Below are 21,404 nucleotides of genomic sequence, written 5' to 3'. Positions count from 1 at the left end.
ATGTCAGGACCACTTACTCCCAGCTTCTCAGCAACTTCAGTACAAAACAACAAACTAGAAAAGAGTTTTATGTTAGCAGAGCCCTACTTGAAGTAAATCATACAGAAACCTGCACATTCAAATACTCTTTTTGTGACAAATGCCAGAAAAACTTCACTTGCAAATACATTCATTTTTCCCACCCTCACATTTTGCTTGAGGAACTCACAGTGAGTAAGGAACACATTTTTCTTAGAGGCAATATCTTGCATTTTGCTCAGCTGCAATGGTTTAGCACTTGCACTTACCCTTTTCCACTGGCACCTGCATATGATCAAACTTAAAGATGACACTGGAAACTGGAATTGTACTGCTCGTAACTCAGCAATCACTGTAGATAAGCAACACTTAACATCATGCCATCCAAAGAGTTTACAAATTTATCCTGCCTGACCTGTGCTGGCTGCACTTTCAGTCACTGGCTTAATTAAGAGACACAGGTGTTCTGGGTTTGCTGCTTTCCTTGCTCATAGATTACCTGAGTCTCTGCACCTGGTGTCTCACTTCATTTATTGGGTCATCACTGTTCATTATTTCTTTCCTCTAGTCTTGCTCTTTCCCAAAGAAGTTCCCTATCTACACAAGAATGAATAAGTAAACAGAGACACTTTCAGGAATACAGAAATAAACTAGTATTTATTCCATCTTGCTATACACAAACAATTCCTGATCCACCCTAAAGAAATATCCAATATTTTAACAACTCATGAGAACCTGTAGCTGCACTTCATCCAAGATCAGCAAGTGGGAGAAATTCACTTTTCCACTTGGTGAGCAGAAAGAAGGAGGAGAGAAATGGCTGAGATGTCAAATGAGGATACATAAAAATTAATGGAGAGCTTTTTTCAACAGTATTGTATTATAGAGAGGTCCCTCAGTCTTTAGGCTACTATGACCAAGCATTAAAATTTTTAAGGAGACATTACTTGCAATGACTGCCTTGTTCTCTTTCTCTTCTTCTCCTACCTTGACATCTTTTTCTCTCAGTACCCTACACATGAACAGCCTTTTTCCTTTGCCCTTTCCTTTAGCCTTTGCGTTTGACAGCCCTTCAATAGTGACCTCTGAACACTGATTCCATTTGTTCTCAAACCTGAACTCGTCTGGTTTATGTCATCTCATCAGTTCTGATCACCCTCACCTCAGGGAAGGTGTCTTCTCTTCCTACATGTTTCTAAAATCTGCTACAGAAGGGACAATAAATGGTGCTTCCTACTCAGCTAAAGTTCAAAGCCTGTGAAAATACAAGTTATCTACATGCCTTTGCTCATCTCATAAATTAGTAATGAGTCTGGAATGCTTCCTCACAGCAATTAAGACACTTTCAGTACAAAAACTATATTCTGCCATCGAGGTTTTATTCCAAAATTAAAAAGTTACCCATCTTCTATTAACATCACAACCCAGAACTGTACAAATAACTCCAAGATTCCAAAAGGCACAGCCAAGAAATGCTTCTTATCTCACTAGTTTACTCAGCTTGTTAGGGTGAGTTACAACCACAAGGGTTAAGGTACAGAGAAACACCACTCACAATGAGATAAGAGTTTCAGAATACACATATGTAATAACAATTATTATTACCTCTCTTAGAAACAAAAGAACTGGGTGGTTTTGTGTTGTTGGTGAGGAGTCACTGAAGGAGGGAGTGAAGGAAGAACAAAACTATCACCAGAACCACAGAAAGGTCCAGCATGTCAAAAAGATCGCCAAAAAAATTTGCTCTAGAAGCTATCTTGTAGCATTTATTAATTTATTAAGCTAAGAAAATCAAATATACATAATGTCAGCTTGGTAAGTGAAACATTCAGCCTATTCTGAACAAAATGTTAAAATGCTGCCTATGTCATTTGTCTTCAAAACACTGCTGTTGGATGAAAAAGATGACAAAAGTGACTTGTTCCCAATCCACTTTCTGCTCACACAAATATTTCTCTCCCAATTTATCAATTTAAAGTAGTGTTGTAGAAAAATAGGCTTCAAAACTTGCTTCTCAGTGTATCTCTTTTTATAATTCTATATTGCAAAGAGCACAAGCCAGAGATTTTTAAATATTACCTTCATAGAGAACTTCATACTCAGTGGGAACACAGCTGTATCCTTGGATCAAACCTGGAAGGCATTCCTTACAGAAGGAGTGGAGGCAGGGGAGCATCCTGGGCTCCCTCCTCCGCAGCTCCCATTTGCACACCAAACAATTCCACAACAGATCCAGGGTCTCCATTCCTGCTGGCTGAAGTCTGGCCCTGAAAACATGAAGAGTCACAAAATGGCTCATGGCAAGCCCTGCACCTCACAAAACACTCCATCTCTCAAGTGCAAACCAGAGGGCAACACGGCATGCACGAGCGAATAAACATTCATGTAGCCCCTGTGGAAAAAAATTCCTTGCAGCTGAAAATCACATACCTGCTTTAGAGAGGAGAATATCTTTGCAGATTGTTGTGCAGGAAAGCGTGGTTTAAGGTTTACAAACCATGCTCCCACTATCTCTCTAGTATTTGCAACTTCTGTAAAAACTGAACTAATCTGTTCTATCGATCTCCTTACAAAGCTGAATTGTCACACGCTGTACACTTCCTGCTAGAAGCACTGAAACTGTGCAATTAAAATGATGAGATTCTCTGGCTGCTTTTACAATTTCACTCAAATATTTTACAGTTTTCGTGTAAAGAAAATAGTACCCACAAGTCCATCATTCCAGCAATGCATCTCAGAAAGCTGCTTTGAAAAATGTACAGCATCTTCTGACAATCTTCTTTATAGAAAAAGCACTTTGCAGTAATCAAATTTTAGCTATCAAGACGACCACAGATCAGATTATAGACCAAACCTGAGCTTCCCAGTGTTCCTCCCACCAGCCTAAGCTCCCCAAGGTCAGCTGAGAGTTTTGCAGCTCATGTTTCATCCTCAGCTCTGTCAGAGGTGTGGATCAGACACAGACTGCACAGGGCAACTCCTGCCAGTTGTATCAGAGGAGAAAAAGCAGATAAAGCCTCATTTCCCCTGGAGCCACTCTTCCAGGTGATCCAACCTTCTGGGACCAGTGTCCCATGGAGCTGCTGATAGCCCTGGCACGGTGGCCCTGCTACCAGCAGGATGGAACTGAAGCTACAGGAATGAGCTTCAATCTCCAGATTTCTCCAGCACAGAAGAGCAGCAGCTCTAATCTTAGCGCTATCTCTTCTCCTAAGGGATTGTGTCTTCTGGTAGATTCCAGTGAAAATGGTTAGTAAGCAGATCTGGGTTTGGGCTTTTATTCTGTAATGCAAAAAAATTATGAATGTCTCAGAAACTACCAACCAGTAGTTTTTTTAAGCATTGTATCCTGAAGTCTTCAGTATTTAAAATATTTTAGAAGAAAAATGGACCCTATGTTAAAGTCTGCATCCTATTTCATACCCAAGACCCATTCAACTAGGTAGATACCCACCAACTTGACTGACAAATTACTTAGATAAATTCAAACCTACCACTAAAACTTCAGATTCCAATTCCAAAACCAGAGGTCCATTTGGAAATGAGCTGTGCCAGCTGTACCTGTGGTTTAATTAACATTTTATCAGTGTCTATTACACAAGCTCACTTTTTACAGTGCATCTTCATCAACCATCTATCAGGGTCAAATGTCACTGAAGCAGCACAGCCTCTCACCTCATTTCATCTCTGTCATTTCTTGCAGCTCCTGTTGCTAAGACAAAGCTGCACCTACAAAAACATGTAATGTCTGCAGTAGGAAGTTGAGGTCTGAAACCACCACAATGTTGACACAGAGAAACCACAGCCCAAAGCATCCATGCACAGAGAACCAGTGCAAATAAAGCCTGCTACTGGGAAATGCTCTGTCACCTTACAAGCCAAATCTGGGGCTGGATGAGCAGAAGCAGGTTACTGTAAATTTCAATTTATGCCTTTTGAACATGCAAAACTGAGTAGAATTTTTTTGGTAGGAAGAGTAAGAGTGAAAAAAATGTGTTTAAAATTTTGTTCTGAGGCAGGTATGAGCAGTAGTAGTCAGGCAGCTGGAGAAGGAGAAGGCTGATGAATAAAACGAGCTACAAGGACCAGAAAGAAAATCCAGGGAATTACAGGCCTGACCTTGGTGCTGGGGAAGGTCGTGGTGCAGATCACCTCAAGCACCATCAAGTGGTATTTGTGCAACAGCCAGGACATCAGACCCAGTCAATGTGGGCTCATGGAAGGCAGGTCCTGCCTAAGCAACCCAATCTCCTCCTCTGACAAGGTGGCCCCTCGGTGGTGAGGAAGAGGCTGTAGCTGTCTGTCTGTCTGCCTGGACTGCAGGAAAGCCTTGGACACCACTTCCCACACATTCTCCTGGAGAAACTGGCTGCCCATGGCCTGGAGGGGTCACTGGATAAAGAACTGGCTGGATGGCTGGGGCCAGAGAGTGAGGGATGGAGCTACATCAGCATCACAAATTAGGGAACAGCAGTCCCAGCAGGCAGTGCAGTGAGACACAGCTCCCAAACTCCTCTGTATTCTGGAATAAACTGCCCATTTATGCCATAGCTATTCACAAGCAGCAGGACCACTGGCTAAGATGAACTATTTCATAAATGGAATGCACAACAACCTCACCCCAAAAGCCCTCCAAATTTAATTGCTGACAAACACTAGGTTAGAAGTTGACTGACTAGGATTCTAGCACACACATACCAAAAGGTCCTGTGCACCAACTTCAGCAGCAAGCATAAAATAAGTGACAGCATTTATAGGCTCTTGGTCTGACACTTGAGAACCAGCTCACTAGCTTTAGTTATTTGTTATTTAGTTATTTTTTACCATTAAATCCTGCTTTGGCACACAGGGCCAAGCCTTGCAGACACCACAAGTCCTACTTTGATGTTACAACCAAGCAAGGAATATTTCAGGTAATCATTTTAAACCCACCGCATCAGCACTGCACACAGAGCAGTTCTAGAGCTGTGACACTGCTTTGCCAGCTGTTAAGGAAGGTTAGCTGGCACCAACTCTGTCCCACAGCTGGGAACTGCATACCCAGCCTGGGGAGGGCAGAGATTGCAAATGTCAATTTACAGTTACTGGTACACTGCTGTCACTTTGCATTTCCTTGTCCACACTCCTGCTGTTCCATTCCCACAGACCAGGGCACCATCCCCACACACTTCCCCTGGATGTCATTTCAGTGTTCAAGAATTCCCATCAAAATCACATCAAGTCCTCTTTTCAGACAGCTGTAGAAATGATCACCAACAGAAGAGCAGCACAAATACAGAACTCAGTTTTGCCACCCTATAAAGACAAAACAATGAGGTACATGGCAGAACCTCACACTGGTGAGGCACATGGCAGGTACTGAACACTGTAGTCAGGCAATTTCAAAATGAACTGAGAAGCAGTCAAACCACTGATCAAATATTATGCAGGTAAGATTAAGTGTGAACTGTGTCTGGAAAAGTCAGAAAAGAAAAATCAGAACAACCCAAACTTCTGTAAACCAGCTCATTTTATGCATTGTTTATTCAAAAAATTTGAATAAAACAAAAACTTTTATGCCACAAGCACACAGGCACCACCAACTTCTTTGATCTTCTCCTCTGCTCTTCTGCTGAAGAACTTGGCTTTCACAATGACAGGCTGCTTGGGCAGCTTCCCCTTGCCCAGCACTTTGTAGTAGCCCTAGAAAGATTAAAAAAGATGTTCAGTGTTTGTAATCAGCTTGCAGGCTCCTACATTCAGGCCTGTTAGCACACACCGGTTAAAAACAAAACCATGATCACCATGACCTTATCCAATCAATTCATTACATTAAAAGGACAATCATGACATGAAAACAATTAACAAAACAGCTGCTGAAGAAGCCAGAGGTGAGAAGTGAGTCCTAAGTGGCCAAAGGAGGCAGAGCAGTGTCCCTGATTTGGTGACTGGCTGAGACACAGGACATCAGAGCCAGTGAATATCTATCAGGTGTTCCTGTCCGAGAACTATAGCACACCAAGACAACCAAACATGTGGAGATGTGACTCTAGTCTCGAGGGTGACATGGTGTGAGACCAGCTCCACCATGGTTTTGTTCCTTCAGGAACATTTCAAACCAGTCATCCTTCACCACCTACCCAAAGGAGGGCAGTGCCTGTCCACAAACACACACCAGTAGGACAAAAAGTTCTTACAGGGAAAAATGTAACACCCAAAGTGCTTCTGTAACTACTCACAGCCCACAGATCTGTCTGGTGAGCCTCTGAGCACGGAAGCACTGGAGCTTATGTGCAGCTCAGCACTTCCCCAGTGGGACAGGCACAGCCCAGGCTCTCCAGGGAGGGCAGCAGTGCCAGGGCTCAGTCCCAGCAGGACTCACCGAGCGCACGACGTCGATGACCGGGGCCAGGCCGGCCTCGTTCTTGGCGTAGTTGAGCCTGGTCTGCTCGCTGACCAGCGTCCACAGCTTGTCCAGGTTCACAGTGGGACAGAACTTCTGGTTCCTCTTCAAGTGATAGTGCCTCATGCCCACCTTCCCAAAGTAACCAGGGTGACTGTGGCAGAAACACATTCCGCATCAGATCACCATTTAACTCATCCTGAACAAGCAGAACCCTAAAGCAACACTGAAACAAGCATCTTACAAATTCAGAGTATCCAGAATGTCATTACATTACACATTACATCCTGTGAATTACATTATACCCTTTTTCATATTAATATGTGTAGAATTTAGGTGCAATGATGAGTATCCAAACCAAGGAACAATTACACTCTCTCCAAGTGTTCCTTCTCCCTTGAGCTCACACCTCAGTCTGAGGCTGTATTTCCAGGGAAGCCTCACCTCCAGGGACCCAGGGAGGGCTGTCCTGCCCGGGAAGTTGTGGCACTGCTGTCACTAACCCGGTGACTGACTGAGCCAGGCGGGGCACAGCCAGTGAATAGAGATTAGTGTTCCTGTCCGAGGACTCCAGCACACCAGGACCACAGGCAGGGCCCAGATGTGACTCTATAGTCTCGGGAATCACAACATCCCTCACCTTTACCTGGTGCAGCCAACAGGACTTAGCAGCACATTCTGAATTTGCTCTGCGTGCACTGCTAAGCAGGGACCACGCTCTAATAGGCAAATTTGGTCAGCTTTGCCTAATGCTCCACTGAACTCTCCAAAATGCCAAGTGAAAATGTTTTTGATTTTAGGGTAAGTGGGGACATCAGCAGCTGTAATGCCACACTTCCCATTAAAGGAAAAAAGACATAGGATTGCAGGAAACTTTACTTATTCACATATAAAAGTCAGTTGCTTCTACTTCATGAGCATGCATTTAAAACGTTAGCTTACTATTTATCAAAGTTAATCCTGTGATGGTGCAAACCACCGGCATTACCACGTCCTCCAGGATGCTTCCTGTGTTTGCCTGAGAAAAAATATTTTAAGCTTGTTACATTAATATTACACACAATACTTAGAGATACTTTCAATATCAACCTAATTGTTTTATCTTGTGGTGTGAGAAGGTTGGCATGGATGGAGTCCAAACGGAGATGCACTGCCGTGTAAGTTTAAGATGTCACATGCCCAGTACTGATGGGCTGAGCAGTGCTGAAGTTATAAACCCACGGAATCTAAAACGAGCAGGACTTGATCAGCCCATCACCGCAGCAGCTGCCCCCGCACGCTGCGGCCTTCAGCACTGCTCCATATTCCTACGGTGCCGGCGGTGCCGCTCTGCACCCATTTTTATGCACAGCCCCATTTTTATGGATCCGGGAAGAGCAGCAGCATGCCCTCGGCGCCGGGGAAGCCCAGCGGGGCCGCGGCCGCCTCTCCACTCACCCACGCGGCCGTGGCCGTGGCTGACGTGTCCTCTCAGCTTCCGGGTCTTCCTTAGCCTGGAAGGCTGCGGGGAAGCGGGAGAGCGGCAGTGAGCGAGGCGGGCAGCGAGCGCCACGAGAACCCCGCGCCCGCCCCAGGGCCCGCGCAGCCGGGCGCCATGGCGGACCGGCTTCCCCGCACCGCTTCCGTCCGCTGCGGGCTCGGAGCAGCGCCTCCCCACCACCCTCCGCTACTCCGCAGTCCCGTCCCTCCGCGGGAGCGAGGGACGGCGGGCGCGAGGTCCCGGTGCCGTTCCTGATCCCATCCATCCCGTCCCATCCCCTCCCGGACCGGACCCAGCTCCCACCATCTTGCCGGCGTGCGCGAGAGAGAGAAAGGGCGCGGCTCTCGCGAGAGCGGGCAAAGGCGCTCGGGGCGGGGCCGAGATCTCGCGAGGCTTCGCTGAGGCGGGAGCGGCGGGCGGAGCTCTGAGGGGCCGGGCCCCGCCCACAGCCGGGCACCGCTCCCTGTCTGCTCCCGGCGCGAAAAGCGGCGTTTTGAACAGAATTTAGGAATATTTGCAAGTTTGGTCACTTTATTAAACATCCATAATAGTGGGAAAATGAACACTACGTCCTTAAACACAACTACTTGCCACACTGGAGTGTGAAATCCTGGAGTGTTACTGTTTCTTAAGCTTGGTTTCTAGGGTTTTTTTAAATGGATTTCATACTTTTTAGATTTTAAACAAAACTTTACCAATTTTAAACACAGGCTTCAGCACTGGATTTATTTTTCTTTAGAATTTTTCATTTTTTTCTTTAGAAATTTTCAGAAATATTCTGGTGCACTTACAATGCTCCATGCTGAGGAACACCATTAGTTTTAACAACTAATTTAGTAGGGAAAATAATGCACTCCTTGGTTTTTGTTGATCTGATCCCTCCAAGCACAGACCTCCAGATACCACAAGGACTGTTTTACACAGCTGTAGTCTGAGGATCAAAAAGGCACCCACAGATTTTTTGGGCCGTGATCTCACCTTGCCCAGTGGTACCCTCTAATTAACATTACAAAAATGGGAACACGTTGACAGATGACACAATGCTTAAAAGCTTTCTCCTTTAATTTTTAAAGTGCAAATGGAGCAAAACAGCTTTGGCACAGGAGATGGGTTTTACAGCACAACATTCTTGTACACTGGCATTCCGTGGCTTTGTCTTGCCTTTGCAGTAACTCCACAGCATGTCCTGATAGAGTTTTATCCATCATTTTCTGAAGAGGAATTACATATTTCCCCCTATGTTTACTAGGAGCTGTTGTTTATAAAAAGGCCAGAAGCCACCTGTACAAGTGACGTTATTCCTTCCACTCTCAAGAATTACATCTAGCAATCACTCTGGAACTTGGAGTGTATCACAGAGTAAACCTAATGGAAGTTACCAGCTGTGGAGACATTTCTTCTGTAGCTAAAGCATCTGGCATTTTACAGGCAGTTAAGTGTACTTACGTACACTTAAGAAGCTTTTGTGTATTTCAGAGTGTGAGGGAGGTAACTGAAGAAGGAAACGACTTCACCTTTTCAGTGAACAGCCCCTCGAATTTGCTCTATGAGGCTGATAGCAAACCAGAACCACTGTCAGGTTAGGAACTGCGCAAGCCTCAAAGCCCATCTAACTACAGCAGTCACACTGCGAATGACGAGAACCAGAGAGTGGTGGGATTCCTTCAAAGGTAAGAGGCTTCAGCTAATTTTCATTACCTGTCAGACCTGCAACATATGGAAGCACTTTATATATATATTTTTTTTTATATTTTCTTCTTCACACTATGGGAAAACTTACAGAACCTTAACAGGAGTTCTGTTTCTAGACCAAGGAAGAATGTGACACTTGAGCACCACACACAGCACAGAGCCAACTGAAAATACCATAGGTCAGGAGCAAATGATACAAAGATAAAATCATTTGCTGCTAACCCATGAAAAAATGTTTTAACAGATGCTTCTGTCAGGATAAATTTTTTTAAAAACAGGTGTAAAATGCCTTGTCTTAGCCCTGGTGAAAAACACTGAAGAAATCCCAAACTATGTGTCGTGAAATAGCAAACCTAACAAAAGACAGGTTCGTAATAACCACTTTACATTTTAATTAAAATTCATTTAAAAATCACAGGTGAGTTGCTGTATTTGTACCTGCTCCACATGAGGAAGTGCAGAGGTTTGCAATGAATATAAACAAACAGGTCTATTTACAGAGTTTATTAGGATCCATACATACATACACTAGGAAAGGCTGTACTGTACCTACTCGCTGCAGCTTGCATGTCAGAGTGCTGAGATCTCCCCAGGCTTAGCATCTTAGTGCACAGTGGGTTATAAGGAGTTTACTGACCAGAGTTCAAACCAAGTGGAGGTTCTGCAATGTGAACCAAGTACCTTATTATTAAGTTACTTTGTTATTTCTCCTTTAAAATCAGTTTGAAGGAAACAGACAGACAGACAAGCGCCTGTGCGTACAACCTCTCCCACGTACCCGAGCTCATTCACCCCGCAGTGTTCAGGCATCAAACATCCCTTGGAGTCAGTGGTTCTGCTGAGACAGTCAGCTGCACATAATCAGCTACTCGTTTTTGCACCAAGCATAACTCAACTCATACTAAAGGAAAAAACAAGCACCTGGTATTCTCAGGAATATACAAATATTTACCACAGTTTTCTCGCTCATTACAAAATCAGTTACAAAAGCTTACAGCACATTATGTACAAACTCTGCCCAAAACCACGGAGGAGCCATCGTGTGGCACACTGACACAGCATCCACGGGTCACCGCCTGGAGCTGCCTCAGCTCGCTCCGCTCTCCTCCTGCTCCGCACTCCGCGCCGCAGGTGTCTCGCACGGTGCCATGAATAGGTTTTGGGTTGGTGTTTCAGCAGGAAGGAGCTAGTTCTTCTTGTGAAGGAACTTCATTTTGTTACCTAAAGGAAGCACACCGTCAGTCTTCAGCAGATAGAAGTCAATCCAAAGTGACAGTAAATGGGTCTAACTCGTAGTCAGCACCAGCAGGCAGAGCTGAGTTACAGAACACCGACTGCTCCAACACAACCCCTTCCTGTTTCACTCCTCGATTTTGGTTTGGTTCCCCCAGCCCCAAGTGAAAATGAAAGTGTTAACAAGTACCATCATTAGATCCGGTTTTATCACCTTTAACTATGTTTACATTGTTTTCTTTTTTGTAATTCCAATCACGCTGAAACCACTTGACTACCTCAGTTCACCTCGGGTAGAGCTTTTTCAAATTAAAAACAAAAAACACCACAACCAAAACCCAGCATTACAATGAAAATTCATTTCAGAAATACTTCTAAAGATTTTCCTCACCGAGGCCTCGCAGGAACTTGTTTACTCCACTTTGTTCCGTGTCTGGGAGCTCTTCCAAATACTGTTCCACCCTCTGCTCGAAGAGCCCTGCGGCAGACGGAGACAGGGATGGGGTGAGCCCTGTCCGGCTGATCCCGCGGTCCCCGCGCACGGCCCCGGCTCCCGCCCCGGCAGCCTCTGCTCACAGCGACCTTCCGGTTAACCGGGCAGGATTTCAGGGAGGGTTTCCGCTTTGCCGGTGAGCGCAGCAGGGTGCAGGGAAGCTGCCGCAATCCACGGGACCCGAGCGGAACAGCGCAACCCGCACCGCAGGGGAGACACGCACCCGTACCTTTAGCCCTGCATTTCCTCAGCTCTCTGTCCTGGATGAAGCCAGCGAACATTTGGGATTCCATGAAAACTTCCAAGAAGCGGCGGATACTCTTGGAGGCCACAGATTTACGGAAAGCCTCCCTTTGGAAGACACGCTCTCCTTTTTCATTCTGGGTTAGGAACAGGGAATAATGGCCAACTGTCTCCACAAAGAATCGGATAAAAACCTCAGACACTAATCCATTCAGGGTGTTACATTCTGCAAAATAAGGCAGCAATAAGACACCAAAATCAGCTGCTACCAGAGCTGTCAGTATTATCCCCGCAGGGCCAGGCTGTGCATCTCCCTGTTCCCTGATGCCGCGCTAACAACTGGCAGGAGTGGCAGCGGCTCCCTGCACACCTGGATGCACATGGAGAGGGTGACAGCGCCATTACCACGGGTGCCAGTCTGCAGAATTGGTGTTCAGTGACCGAGAGTCAGCAAGAATTACAAATCCTCAGCAAACAGCTCAGCAAATTAAACATTTGATGGGTGTTTCATCAAAATCAAACCTCCTGTTTTCACTCTTGAGCAAATTCTCTTCAAAAACTTCTGAATGACTCAGCATTAAAATATTTTTCCCTCAGGATAATAAGTCTGAACCAAAAACTGACCAAAAAGTGTCTGTTGTAGAATTTGGGTTTTCGTCATTTCTGAGATGTTCAAACAGTCTTATATATGTAATACATATGACTAGAAATAAATTCCAAAAACCCAATAAGGGCCTGTTTCATACCTTTTAACCACAGGCATCTCAATTCACCCTGGGCTGTTTTTATCACTGCTGAAGAGAAATATGAACCTTCAGAGACAACCCAACCCATCTTGGACTAAAATTCTTTTCTGGTGGTACCTGCTTCTCTCCCCTGGAAATACTGAGTGCCAAGAGCAATTCCAAACTCAGACACACCCCTAGGCCTGGAGAATTATCTGGATAGAGTTAGGGCCAAGTTAACTGCAAACCTCTGTTTGAGCAAAGGTTCAGAGGGACCCACAGGAGTCCTTGTCATTCACAAAGAAATTAAAATAAACCACAGGTGAGGTATCACTGTCTGTTGATGCTGTCAGTCTCATTCTCTCTGTGTGCTCAGAGACAACCTTTGATGTCACCAAAGGTATTTTTGAGACCTCAAGTCCCATCTTTGTTTCTCCTGCATGGAAAGTCAAAATTCTACCTACATTTGTTTATTACACAAGTCCCTGTTTCCAAAGGAACTTACCATCATCTGAATCACTATCTGAATCCTGATTTATCAGTTCATTCTTTCTCTCTAGAGCCTGCTCCAGAGCAGCTTGCAATTTTCTAGGCAATAGTGTGTCTTCATCATCCATCTGAGAGAGGGAAAAAAAAAATTAAAACCACAATAATCTATTCAGGAACTACAGCAAATACTTTCAGCAGGTTTAGAACTCAGATGAAAAATATTTGCATCTGCTACTGTCATGGCTACGTAAATAAAAGAATGAGAATCCATGTGCAACTAACAAATACTTCTAAACAAAATTTCTTGTCACTCTTAATAAGATTAATGTCAGAAATTATAATCCAAAGAGCAGGTAAACACAGAAATGTGGAATCAGCTCTTTACATGACAAAGAGTCCAAATAGTCCTGTTTAACTAAATACACATCATCTGAAGCCTTGCTAGGTGTACACACAGCTGCTGTAGTTAGTTGTAGGCAGCTCCTTTGGTCCTTGACAGTTGTTTTTACTGTTTTCTAGTCTGTCTTGTTTTCTGGGTCTTGTCCCTGTTGCTCTCTTCATCTTATTTTATGCTTGTTCAGCAGAAGCCAAGTATGCACAGGAGCCTTAGCTCTGCAGCCACTGTTCACCAGCCAGAGAATCAAACAAAGAAGTTTCCTCATGTAACCTGCAGACTGTTGGTTTGAAATTATTAAGTGCCACATGACTGTCAGGAGAGGGTGATCTCTCCTTGATTATAAGGTTTCTGCTTTTCCTGTCACATTAAACTATTCTCCACCTTTGTGCTCTCACTCAGGAATTTTCTTTGCTGTTTTTGTCCTTTTCACCTCCAACAGTGTGAGTTTTCTTGCTAAGGTGATGTTATTGTCTTTGGATGTTTTCTTTCCACTGTGAATACAGTTCTTGATTCCTTCTGACAGTCACAGCCTCAATCCCTTCTGCACACCTGAGAAGTGCTTATTTGCAGGTGGAACAGAAAATGAGAACTTTTTTTTCCCCTCTGCACACACAATTCCTGCCAAATCCCTCTGATCAAAGAAACCTAATCACACCATAGGAGTAAACAGCTTGCTAGACTGCATGGCAGCATTCTGAGCTATAATTTACCTGTCTGATGAATCGATCAGATCCCAGGTTAACCATCAAAGCCTACAGAAAAGAAAACACTGCAGTGAAATGTATCTGAAGATACAGAAAACATTCATTTGTTCATTGCTTTTTAATAGCAAAATATCATCTGCTGAACAAGCCTCAACATGAATCAAATTCCTACTGTGAAACAAGAGGTTGTGTGCTTTATGAAACAACATGAAGGTTTTCTTTAGAGCTACAAGTCAAATTTAGCATAGATACAACAGATCTCATACTAGATTAATACATTCAAAAAAGCTAAAAAGGGTTTTTTTTCTTAAATCTAATTGTTATAACTAACAATTTTTGTTAACATGCAGTTGAAAAGTGTTTAAAGGGGTTTAAAGAAAACAATGTGGAGACAGCAGGGATTCCAAAGAACAAGGGTGTGAAATATTCCTGATAAAAAAGCAGCAGAGCTGAGAGATGGAGCTGGGAAGATGTGGAAGAGCAATGTTAGGAAAGCAGAAGGAAAGTGGAGCAGAGATTTACCTGGGCCAGAGGCACACAGGGCCTTGGAAGCGAGCACAAGAAAATTCCTTAGAAAAATGACAGGAAACTAATAGGAGCAAGACAGAAAAAGAGTGTGTCCTTGAGTATTTTTGTGGTTTTTTACTGGAAGAGCTGATGAAGTGCAATTCTCATTTGATTTCCAATATGATATCAACAAATCTTAGAAGTTAAAATTCTTAAAGGTTTTGTTTCCTGTAGGCTATGGCTTCTCACACCACTTCCATAAGGATTAAGAGATGTCATAGCACATGGCTTCCTCCTGTTCCAGAACAAATCAGCATATTTACACCCTCCTTACTAGTGACCAGGTAAATATTCACTTGTCTCTGACAAGGTGCCAGGTATGGAACAGGGGCAGAATAAAAGAGAAGAATAAAGCTACTGCTGCAGCTTTGCCAAGAGGCAGTTGCCAATGAGAACCAGGCAGAGAAGAAACAAAGAGGCAGATTAAAAATTAAACATGTGAGGATTTATGTCCCAGTGGCAGCCCTCTCCTAGGAGAGACCAGCTGTACTCCAGACAAACAATTGTGGTGCCAGCTCCTACCTCCTCTACAGGCAGGTCCTTGAGTTTGGGCAGAGAGCTGGAGAGCAGTCCCACCAGGAAGGGGGTAGGGCAGCACACGATGTCAATCATGGACGAGGGCAGGACAGGAATGAAGGTGTGCTGCCAGGAGAAGGGGTACAGCAGGGCCACTACAGCGTGGGAGCAGCTCGACAGGGTGCTGGGGAGAGAGGAACAACCAGGTCAGCAAAGGCTTTTTTTGGTACACAGCACCTTTTCTTGGTTCACAGCACCTTCCACCCGAGAAACTCAGCCTGTTGAAATACAAGTGCCCAAGGTGCTCCCTCTCTGGCACTTGTGACTTCAGACAGGCCTTGGTCCCCTTCCAGTCCCTACCCTCTCTGTGCTGTGCAGTGGAGCAGTTCACAGCAGACCCCAAACCAAAGGTACAAAACTAGAACCTGTCTGTTTCAAACTAGAATCCACTTGTTTCATAACAGAGGGTTTGATCTGGAGGTCAAGATTCAATGTTCCCAAAAGCACTCAAAAGCAGCCACTTTGAACAATTCTTAAAACCCAAAAGCAACTTCAGATCTTGGCTGTTACGATCATATCAGTAGTAATAAAGCATAATAGCAATGTTCTTAACTACAGGAACAAAGGAAAATGAAAAGTAAAATAAAATTGGGTTAACAATCCTCAAGAAAAACTCTACCAAATCAGATATAAAAAGCCCCCAACAATCAAGACTTGTTCCAAAGGAAAGCTGGTAAAAGCAATACGTTTTTCAAAGATTGCAAGGTTTTTTGACAATAGCATCTTTTTTGTTATAATAAATTTTGAAGGACTTTCTAACCAACTTCAGTGATAAAGGTATTGATCCTGTTCAGCAGAGTACTCTAAAATACAGGTTGGTAGCTCTTAAACTTTAGGGCTTGTGTTGGGGAAGATGAAACAGGAAAGCCTTACAAATATGATTGCCTGGCAAAAGATTTTGAGAATATAGCAACTAAAGCAAGCTTTGACATCCCTTAGTTACTGAACAACGGGAAAACAATGGTGTGGCCGGCTGAAAGTAATCCCCTCTTGATGAAACAATACCCTCTGCAAGCAGGCAGGTCCAAGGGTCAGAGCAGACCCTGCCAGCTTGGCAGAAGGGGTCCGAAGAGTAGATTTAGGGTTTAAAATGTAGCACAATATGGTAATGTAGTGATTCTTATAGGCTGTATGTAAATGCTATAGGATTTGTATGCTCTACTAGATTGGTTAGCGAGAATCAGAATATTCAACACAGAAGATGATTTATTGTATTGTAACGGGAACTTCGCTCTCTTGTTCTCTTGCTGTTGCTCTTGCTCTTACTTTTCTATGCTCTTAGCTCTTGCCTTTTACGTTGTTACCCTCTCATCCTCTCTCTTCTCTCGGGCCTGCTCGGAGCTGCAGCTGGCAGCTCCCAGCAGGGCCCTGTACCCACGCCCTTTGCAATAAACCGCAAGTTCCACGACTTGGCTTCAGAGATCTCTCGTCTCCGTCCGTCCCGATCGTGCAACCCCCAGTCTCGCCTGCAGGCTTGATATTATAATGGAAAATATCATGCATATGTTGCCCTTCCATCTACTGAATTCGATTCCATTTTGCAGTCGCATGGTTTCCAAATGTTAAAAATTAAGGAACATCATTCACTAGTGAGTTTTAACATCAGGGGAATAACGACAGGCTCTCCATATCACAGCTACATCATCTGCCTCTCACAGGCTGAGATGAGAAAAATTTGGATCCAACATGACTGAACTAATTTTCTTGCATTGCAAACTTCTGCTGTGCTTAATGTAGCCACAAAGAACTATAAATAATAACTGCAGAGCTGTTACTGCTTTAAAATGCTGGGGAGAGATGCTCATTTCTTCTACTGCAAGACTTAGTGGAGACTTTAGGTGGCATCAGACCTCCACGAGAATAACATTCATCAGCATTTTTACTTCAGTTGAGAATTGTTCCAAGGCCAGAGAAAAGGTTTCACCTGTTTGTTCCCATCAGTGATTTACCTTCAAAGTTTGCTGCATGAGAAAAATGAGAATAGGGGACAAAGAGAGAAGTTGTTGGGGAAGAGCAAATCTTTGTGGTTTATTGCAAATAGTCTGCTGGTTTGGTTGTAATTGACACTTCCTTTAAAATCTGACAATCCCACATGGGTTTATAACAAATGTTGCCTGACACAAGATTCTTGTAAAATTATGCATTTCTCTAATTTATATTTTTATATACAACAAGCAATGATGCTGCCATTGCCTTGTATTTTGGTTTCAAGCATCTACCACAGCAAGCATGCTGGTGTTTTGGAAGAGCTGTGGAACATGGCACAGACCCCCAGCACTTCCTCAAGATCACTTCAATGACTCCCTGGCATTTTCACCTACAACAAATTCAGTCATTTTAGCTGAGCAACTAAAAAAGAGCCATGTTAAGCTAAAAGCAGGAAGATAAACATTCTTCTGCTCTTCAGTGAGTATTTATTTCCTTTCTGTAAAATGCCCTTTTGTAACATGGTGGGTTACACGCAGTGCTGTGACGTAAATCAGCCCCTGCAGCCTCTTCTGCGTGCTATTCCCACGCTGGGCAGGCTTCAGCCTCCAGCCCAGGACACTGGAGTCTTCCCCCGAGCTTTCCCGGGAGCCGGCTGGGGCAGGGCAGGCAGAGCCCAGGGAGCAGCTGTGCTGGGGGTGTCCTGTGGCAGCACCCAGCTCTGGTGAGGGTGTCCTCTGCCAGCACCCCACGACAGTCACAGCACCGCCCTGGCAGCACCTCGGCCTCTGCACTTCAGCATTCTGCACACAGCTCTTCAAACTCAGCCTCAGAAAATCTTTCCTTGGGAACATCTCATCCCCATGAAACATCCCCTCCAAGCTTCCAGCCCCCAGAACCTCCTGCTGCCATCCCTCCTGGACACCCCTCTGCAGGACTCCTGCAGCTGTCACCAAACTTGTCACTGCTTGTACAAAGTGCCTGTGTCTCTGCTCTAGCTGGAAAGATTCATATTTAGAATGGATACACACCTTTCACTTCAGTGAAATTTCACAGTTTGTAAGGTAAAATTCAGAGGTGATGGGTGTAAAGGAACCCCCAGCCTAAATCTCCAAAATACAGTTCAGAGCCTTTTAGAGGGATATTATTGATGAGAAGCATGTTTAGTAAAGTAAAAAAAGAAATGCCTACCCTGGGAAATCAAGTATGCTCCAGTTTTTCCTTTCAAAATGTGCAACCCACACATTATCCAACTGTTCTTGTTTATGAGAATTAAGCAGTAAGGTCAGATGGTTTATTTTCTTTAAGGTGTGTGAAGCACACAAAGTAAAGCAACAGAATAGTCAAAGTTAGATTTTCAAAATATTTTCACTTCTAATACTCTAGGGCAGCTCCAGAGAGCTGGTTTGGAGAGTGGGCTTTTCCATTTGGTCTGTGCATTTTTATAGGAATGCTGCATAATGTTCTAGCTGTTGTTGTACAGGAAAACACTTCTTTATTTCCACAGGGTTTTTTTATTCTTGTAAAAGAATTATTTGGAATTTGCCAACGTTTTGGTTCTCTTTATGCCTTTTTATTCACTAGATTAAAAAAACCTTCAGTGTTTGATCTTCTCCCTGTGAAGGTAGTAATACAAGATTATACAAGTATATTGAGACATTTCTTAAAGGCAAATTTCTCTTTAAGAGATCCTTTATCATGTTACAGGCAAAATATGACATTGCTTCTTTCCCACTCAGAGTTGATTTATGTTCCTCTGGGCTATTTTGTTTCCCAAATCATTTTCTCAGGATAGCACACAGAATCTTTTCCTTGTTGTGTTGCTGGCTGGGGACATGCAAGCTCGGACTAAGAGCTGAGGCACCAGAATTTCAGACACAGCTGTGACTCAGCTGAATTCTGCAGACTGCTTATGAACACCGTTTAGGTCTACATCAAAAAGCAAATCACTGTGACTTAACAAGAACTTTTTCTGTCCTTTAGATAGGGAGAATGTCTGGTAACAATTTCTGGGTTGGCCAGCCAACAAATAACTCCAAACTTAGGCTGTATTCATATCTTATCACAGCACAATTAGCACGCTCTGAGAAGGACAAGCTGTTGGGCAGGGGATGGACACTGTCCTGGCTGGGATGTCAGTGCTGGCTGTGCGTGTTTCAAGGACTGTGGCTTGATGCACAATGCAAGTCACCAACTCTCTGAAACTGCTAAAGTCACATTCAGTTACACCTTCTACTCCCAATGGAAATACTCCACAAATATCCTTGATAACTCTCTTTTCTTTCTAACAATAGCCAACAGTCATATTCCTTCCTGCTTCTCCCTCCACACCTAGAACTTCTCACAGGCCCAAGGGAGCTTCTCAAACTGAGCATCTCCCAAATCCAGGATTAAGCCTCTAGCATAGACAACCACTTGCTGATTTGGTTCCCTGATCCCACCTCACTATTGCATGCACCTCCACAGTCAGTCTGACATTTGCATTGAAGGAGAAAGCACGACTATCCCTTTGCTTCCTCTACCTCCCCTGAGGGACAGACAAGCTTCCTCAGCCAGGAGAGGAGGGAGGCACCCCTCACATGCAGGGCCAAGCCACCCAGCAGCTCTGTCACCCCAGGCTGGTGCCAGCTCTGTGCTGTGCCAGTGCTCTGGACCGTGCCCTGGACTGGGACCAACTCACCAAATCTGGGCTTCCTGCTTCCTCACATTGAGAAACAGCCAAAAACGTAAATTCACAAAAGTATTTCCACTGTTTACTTTTCCACAACCTTTTATGTTCCTCATTTCTCCCTGCTGCTTAAATGATGTTGCTCTGCCCACATTTGCTGAAGTCTTTCATCTGCCCTGTTGACACATTCATGCTGCAGCCCACAAGCACTTTGAGACTGAGTTACCTCCCTGACACACATCCCTCCTCTGCTCAGGAGAGCTTCCTCCGACTGGAGGCTGGAGTCTGGAGGCTCTGTCCTTCCCAGGTGTAATCCCTTGACTCACATGGGTATTAGACACCAGTATGTCTCCTCCTCAGAGGCCATGGCCCTGCTTTTCTGGGACAGCTACTATGCTTGAGCCACTGATGAACTGAGTAGCAAAACCAGATCCCTGATACTTCCCTTCTAGATCCTTCTATGCCTCTCCTGATCCTGGATTAACTCCAGTCTCTGACAGAGACAGAGGTCTGTGACAACTCTGCAAGATAAAATAGTCTGAGAGGTTTGCAGAGCACTCTAAAGGACTCTGGGGAGAGGCTACAGGCCAAGGGCTCAAGCCCATCTCCCCTCCTGCACATACAGGCTGCAGAGGTGGAAAGGACAAAGTAGAAAACTTGAAAAGCATCAAGTAAAGGGCAAGTGGAAGTAAAAACCATGGCAGCCTGATAGACTATGGGTGGAGATGGAGTGCAGGCAGCACTGCTGTTGCTGTGCTGGCAGTAATTCTGAGCAGTACTGTGCTGTGCCAGATACAGCGCACTCTAAGGCTCTGACAAAATAAAGGTTTCTCTGGGTGCATAAGAATAAATAAGAGCAACATTATTAATCAGGTTGATAAGACTAAGTAATAGCATCAGGGACAAGACATAAATGAAAACTTCTCAGTGTCAGAAGTGACAGTCTCCAAACTCCAGCTGTCTGCAGTGAGCTCCTGCAGCATTCCTGCACGTCAGTTTTTGAAGTGAGCCCTTGAGGATCCCTGGCCCTGGAAAAGCTTCCAGACAATGGGGACATGTTACTGCTTTCTCCCTGCTCCAGAGTGTGGGTGCTCAGCTCCAGGACTCCCCCTGATCCCCAGGTGCTCTGCTCCTGAGGCCCCCTGAGCCCCCACATCAATGGTTTGTCCTTCATTCTGGGGTTCTGTGCTGTGAGAATACATTTTTTGTTAACCCACCAACTACTCACCTAAAAGGGCAGAGAGGAATAAAATAAGAATCCAAGAGTTCATTTGCTGTAATGGTGCTATAAAGGACATCTCCAGTTTTCCAGTCAGTATTATAAAACTATCAGACATGACAAATACAAATTCTTCCTATACAATTCATTGCTGTTTCTCTGTTACCATTGCTAGGATATTTAATCGGGAAAAATAAATCTTCAATTCCTGTCTTTTGACTCAAATCAAAGAAATTTTATATTTTTGCAGCTTTTTGAACAAGAACTAACCTTTAAGGCCTGCAGTTCCTGGTGGCTGTGGGATACCTCCCTATTTGTAGGATTGCTTGCATTTGTAAGGCACTATTTTCACATTATATGGATTCAATATTTGACTTGTTTTCAGTGATGGTTTTGAGCTTATGTGTCTGCCTCTGGATAACCATTTTGGTTTCCAATTTAAACAAAGATCTATAGAATCAAAATAATTTAGGTAGTAAGAAATCTCAGGAGATAACTGATCCAATTTTCCCTTGCTTGACATCAGATCAGTTTGTTTCCAAAACCAAATGAAATGATACATTTTTTTTTTGTATTAAACATCTTTGCTGCA

At 44.2% G+C, this 21,404-nt stretch overlaps 3 protein-coding genes and 2 non-coding genes across 13 annotated transcripts in view; all 5 read right to left on the bottom strand.

The window, feature by feature from the left end:
• TRIM66 (tripartite motif containing 66) overlaps nt 1–2,553 on the bottom strand; it is a 45,130-nt gene extending 42,577 nt beyond the window's left edge. The window contains exon 1 of the mRNA XM_050975381.1: nt 2,098–2,553. Within this exon, the coding sequence (XP_050831338.1) occupies nt 2,098–2,317 (220 nt within the window). The 5' untranslated portion in view covers nt 2,318–2,553. The remainder of the gene's footprint in view (nt 1–2,097) is intronic.
• A 2,970-nt stretch (nt 2,554–5,523) lies between these two features.
• On the bottom strand, nt 5,524–8,284 carry RPL27A (ribosomal protein L27a). The gene is made up of 5 exons (XM_009102247.4): nt 8,184–8,284; nt 7,838–7,901; nt 7,343–7,418; nt 6,380–6,554; nt 5,524–5,700 (listed from the first exon to the last, which is right to left on the bottom strand). Exons 1-5 carry the CDS (start codon nt 8,184–8,186, stop codon nt 5,572–5,574), a joined length of 447 nt encoding a protein of 148 aa, XP_009100495.1. The 5' UTR covers nt 8,187–8,284; the 3' UTR covers nt 5,524–5,571.
• Nucleotides 5,926–6,057, bottom strand: LOC115485507 (small nucleolar RNA SNORA3/SNORA45 family). The gene has a single exon (XR_003946284.1). It is a non-coding gene; the product is annotated as a small nucleolar RNA SNORA3/SNORA45 family (small nucleolar RNA).
• Nucleotides 6,891–7,022, bottom strand: LOC115485506 (small nucleolar RNA SNORA3/SNORA45 family). Its single transcript, XR_003946283.2, has one exon. It is a non-coding gene; the product is annotated as a small nucleolar RNA SNORA3/SNORA45 family (small nucleolar RNA).
• Nucleotides 8,285–10,061: 1,777 nt separating the features above from the next.
• DENND2B (DENN domain containing 2B) overlaps nt 10,062–21,404 on the bottom strand; it is a 153,181-nt gene continuing 141,838 nt past the window's right edge. For 8 of the 9 annotated variants that reach the window (XM_050975355.1, XM_030240508.2, XM_018907914.3 and 5 more), the window contains 6 exons: nt 14,946–15,123; nt 13,863–13,904; nt 12,772–12,883; nt 11,528–11,767; nt 11,197–11,283; nt 10,062–10,793 (listed from right to left, as the gene is read on the bottom strand). In XM_050975355.1, coding sequence (XP_050831312.1) covers nt 10,759–10,793; nt 11,197–11,283; nt 11,528–11,767; nt 12,772–12,883; nt 13,863–13,904; nt 14,946–15,123 — 694 coding nt within the window. In that variant the 3' untranslated portion in view covers nt 10,062–10,758. Of the gene's footprint in view, nt 10,794–11,196; nt 11,284–11,527; nt 11,768–12,771; nt 12,884–13,862; nt 13,922–14,945; nt 15,124–21,404 lie in introns of those variants that run through there. The other variant, XM_050975358.1, reaches the window with a different exon arrangement.

Source organism: Serinus canaria, chromosome 5 (genome assembly GCF_022539315.1).
Source record: "Serinus canaria isolate serCan28SL12 chromosome 5, serCan2020, whole genome shotgun sequence".
NCBI classification, from domain to species: domain Eukaryota; kingdom Metazoa; phylum Chordata; class Aves; order Passeriformes; family Fringillidae; genus Serinus; species Serinus canaria.
This window is presented reverse-complemented; position numbering and strand designations above follow the sequence as displayed.

Coding starts and splice junctions, on each gene's coding strand:
- RPL27A (XM_009102247.4), bottom strand. Junction 6,555..7,342: donor AGGATTAACTTTGATAAATA/GTAAGCTAACGT, acceptor TTTCTGCCACAG/TCACCCTGGTTACTTTGGGA. Junction 5,701..6,379: donor TCATCGACGTCGTGCGCTCG/GTGAGTCCTGCT, acceptor TAATCTTTCTAG/GGCTACTACAAAGTGCTGGG.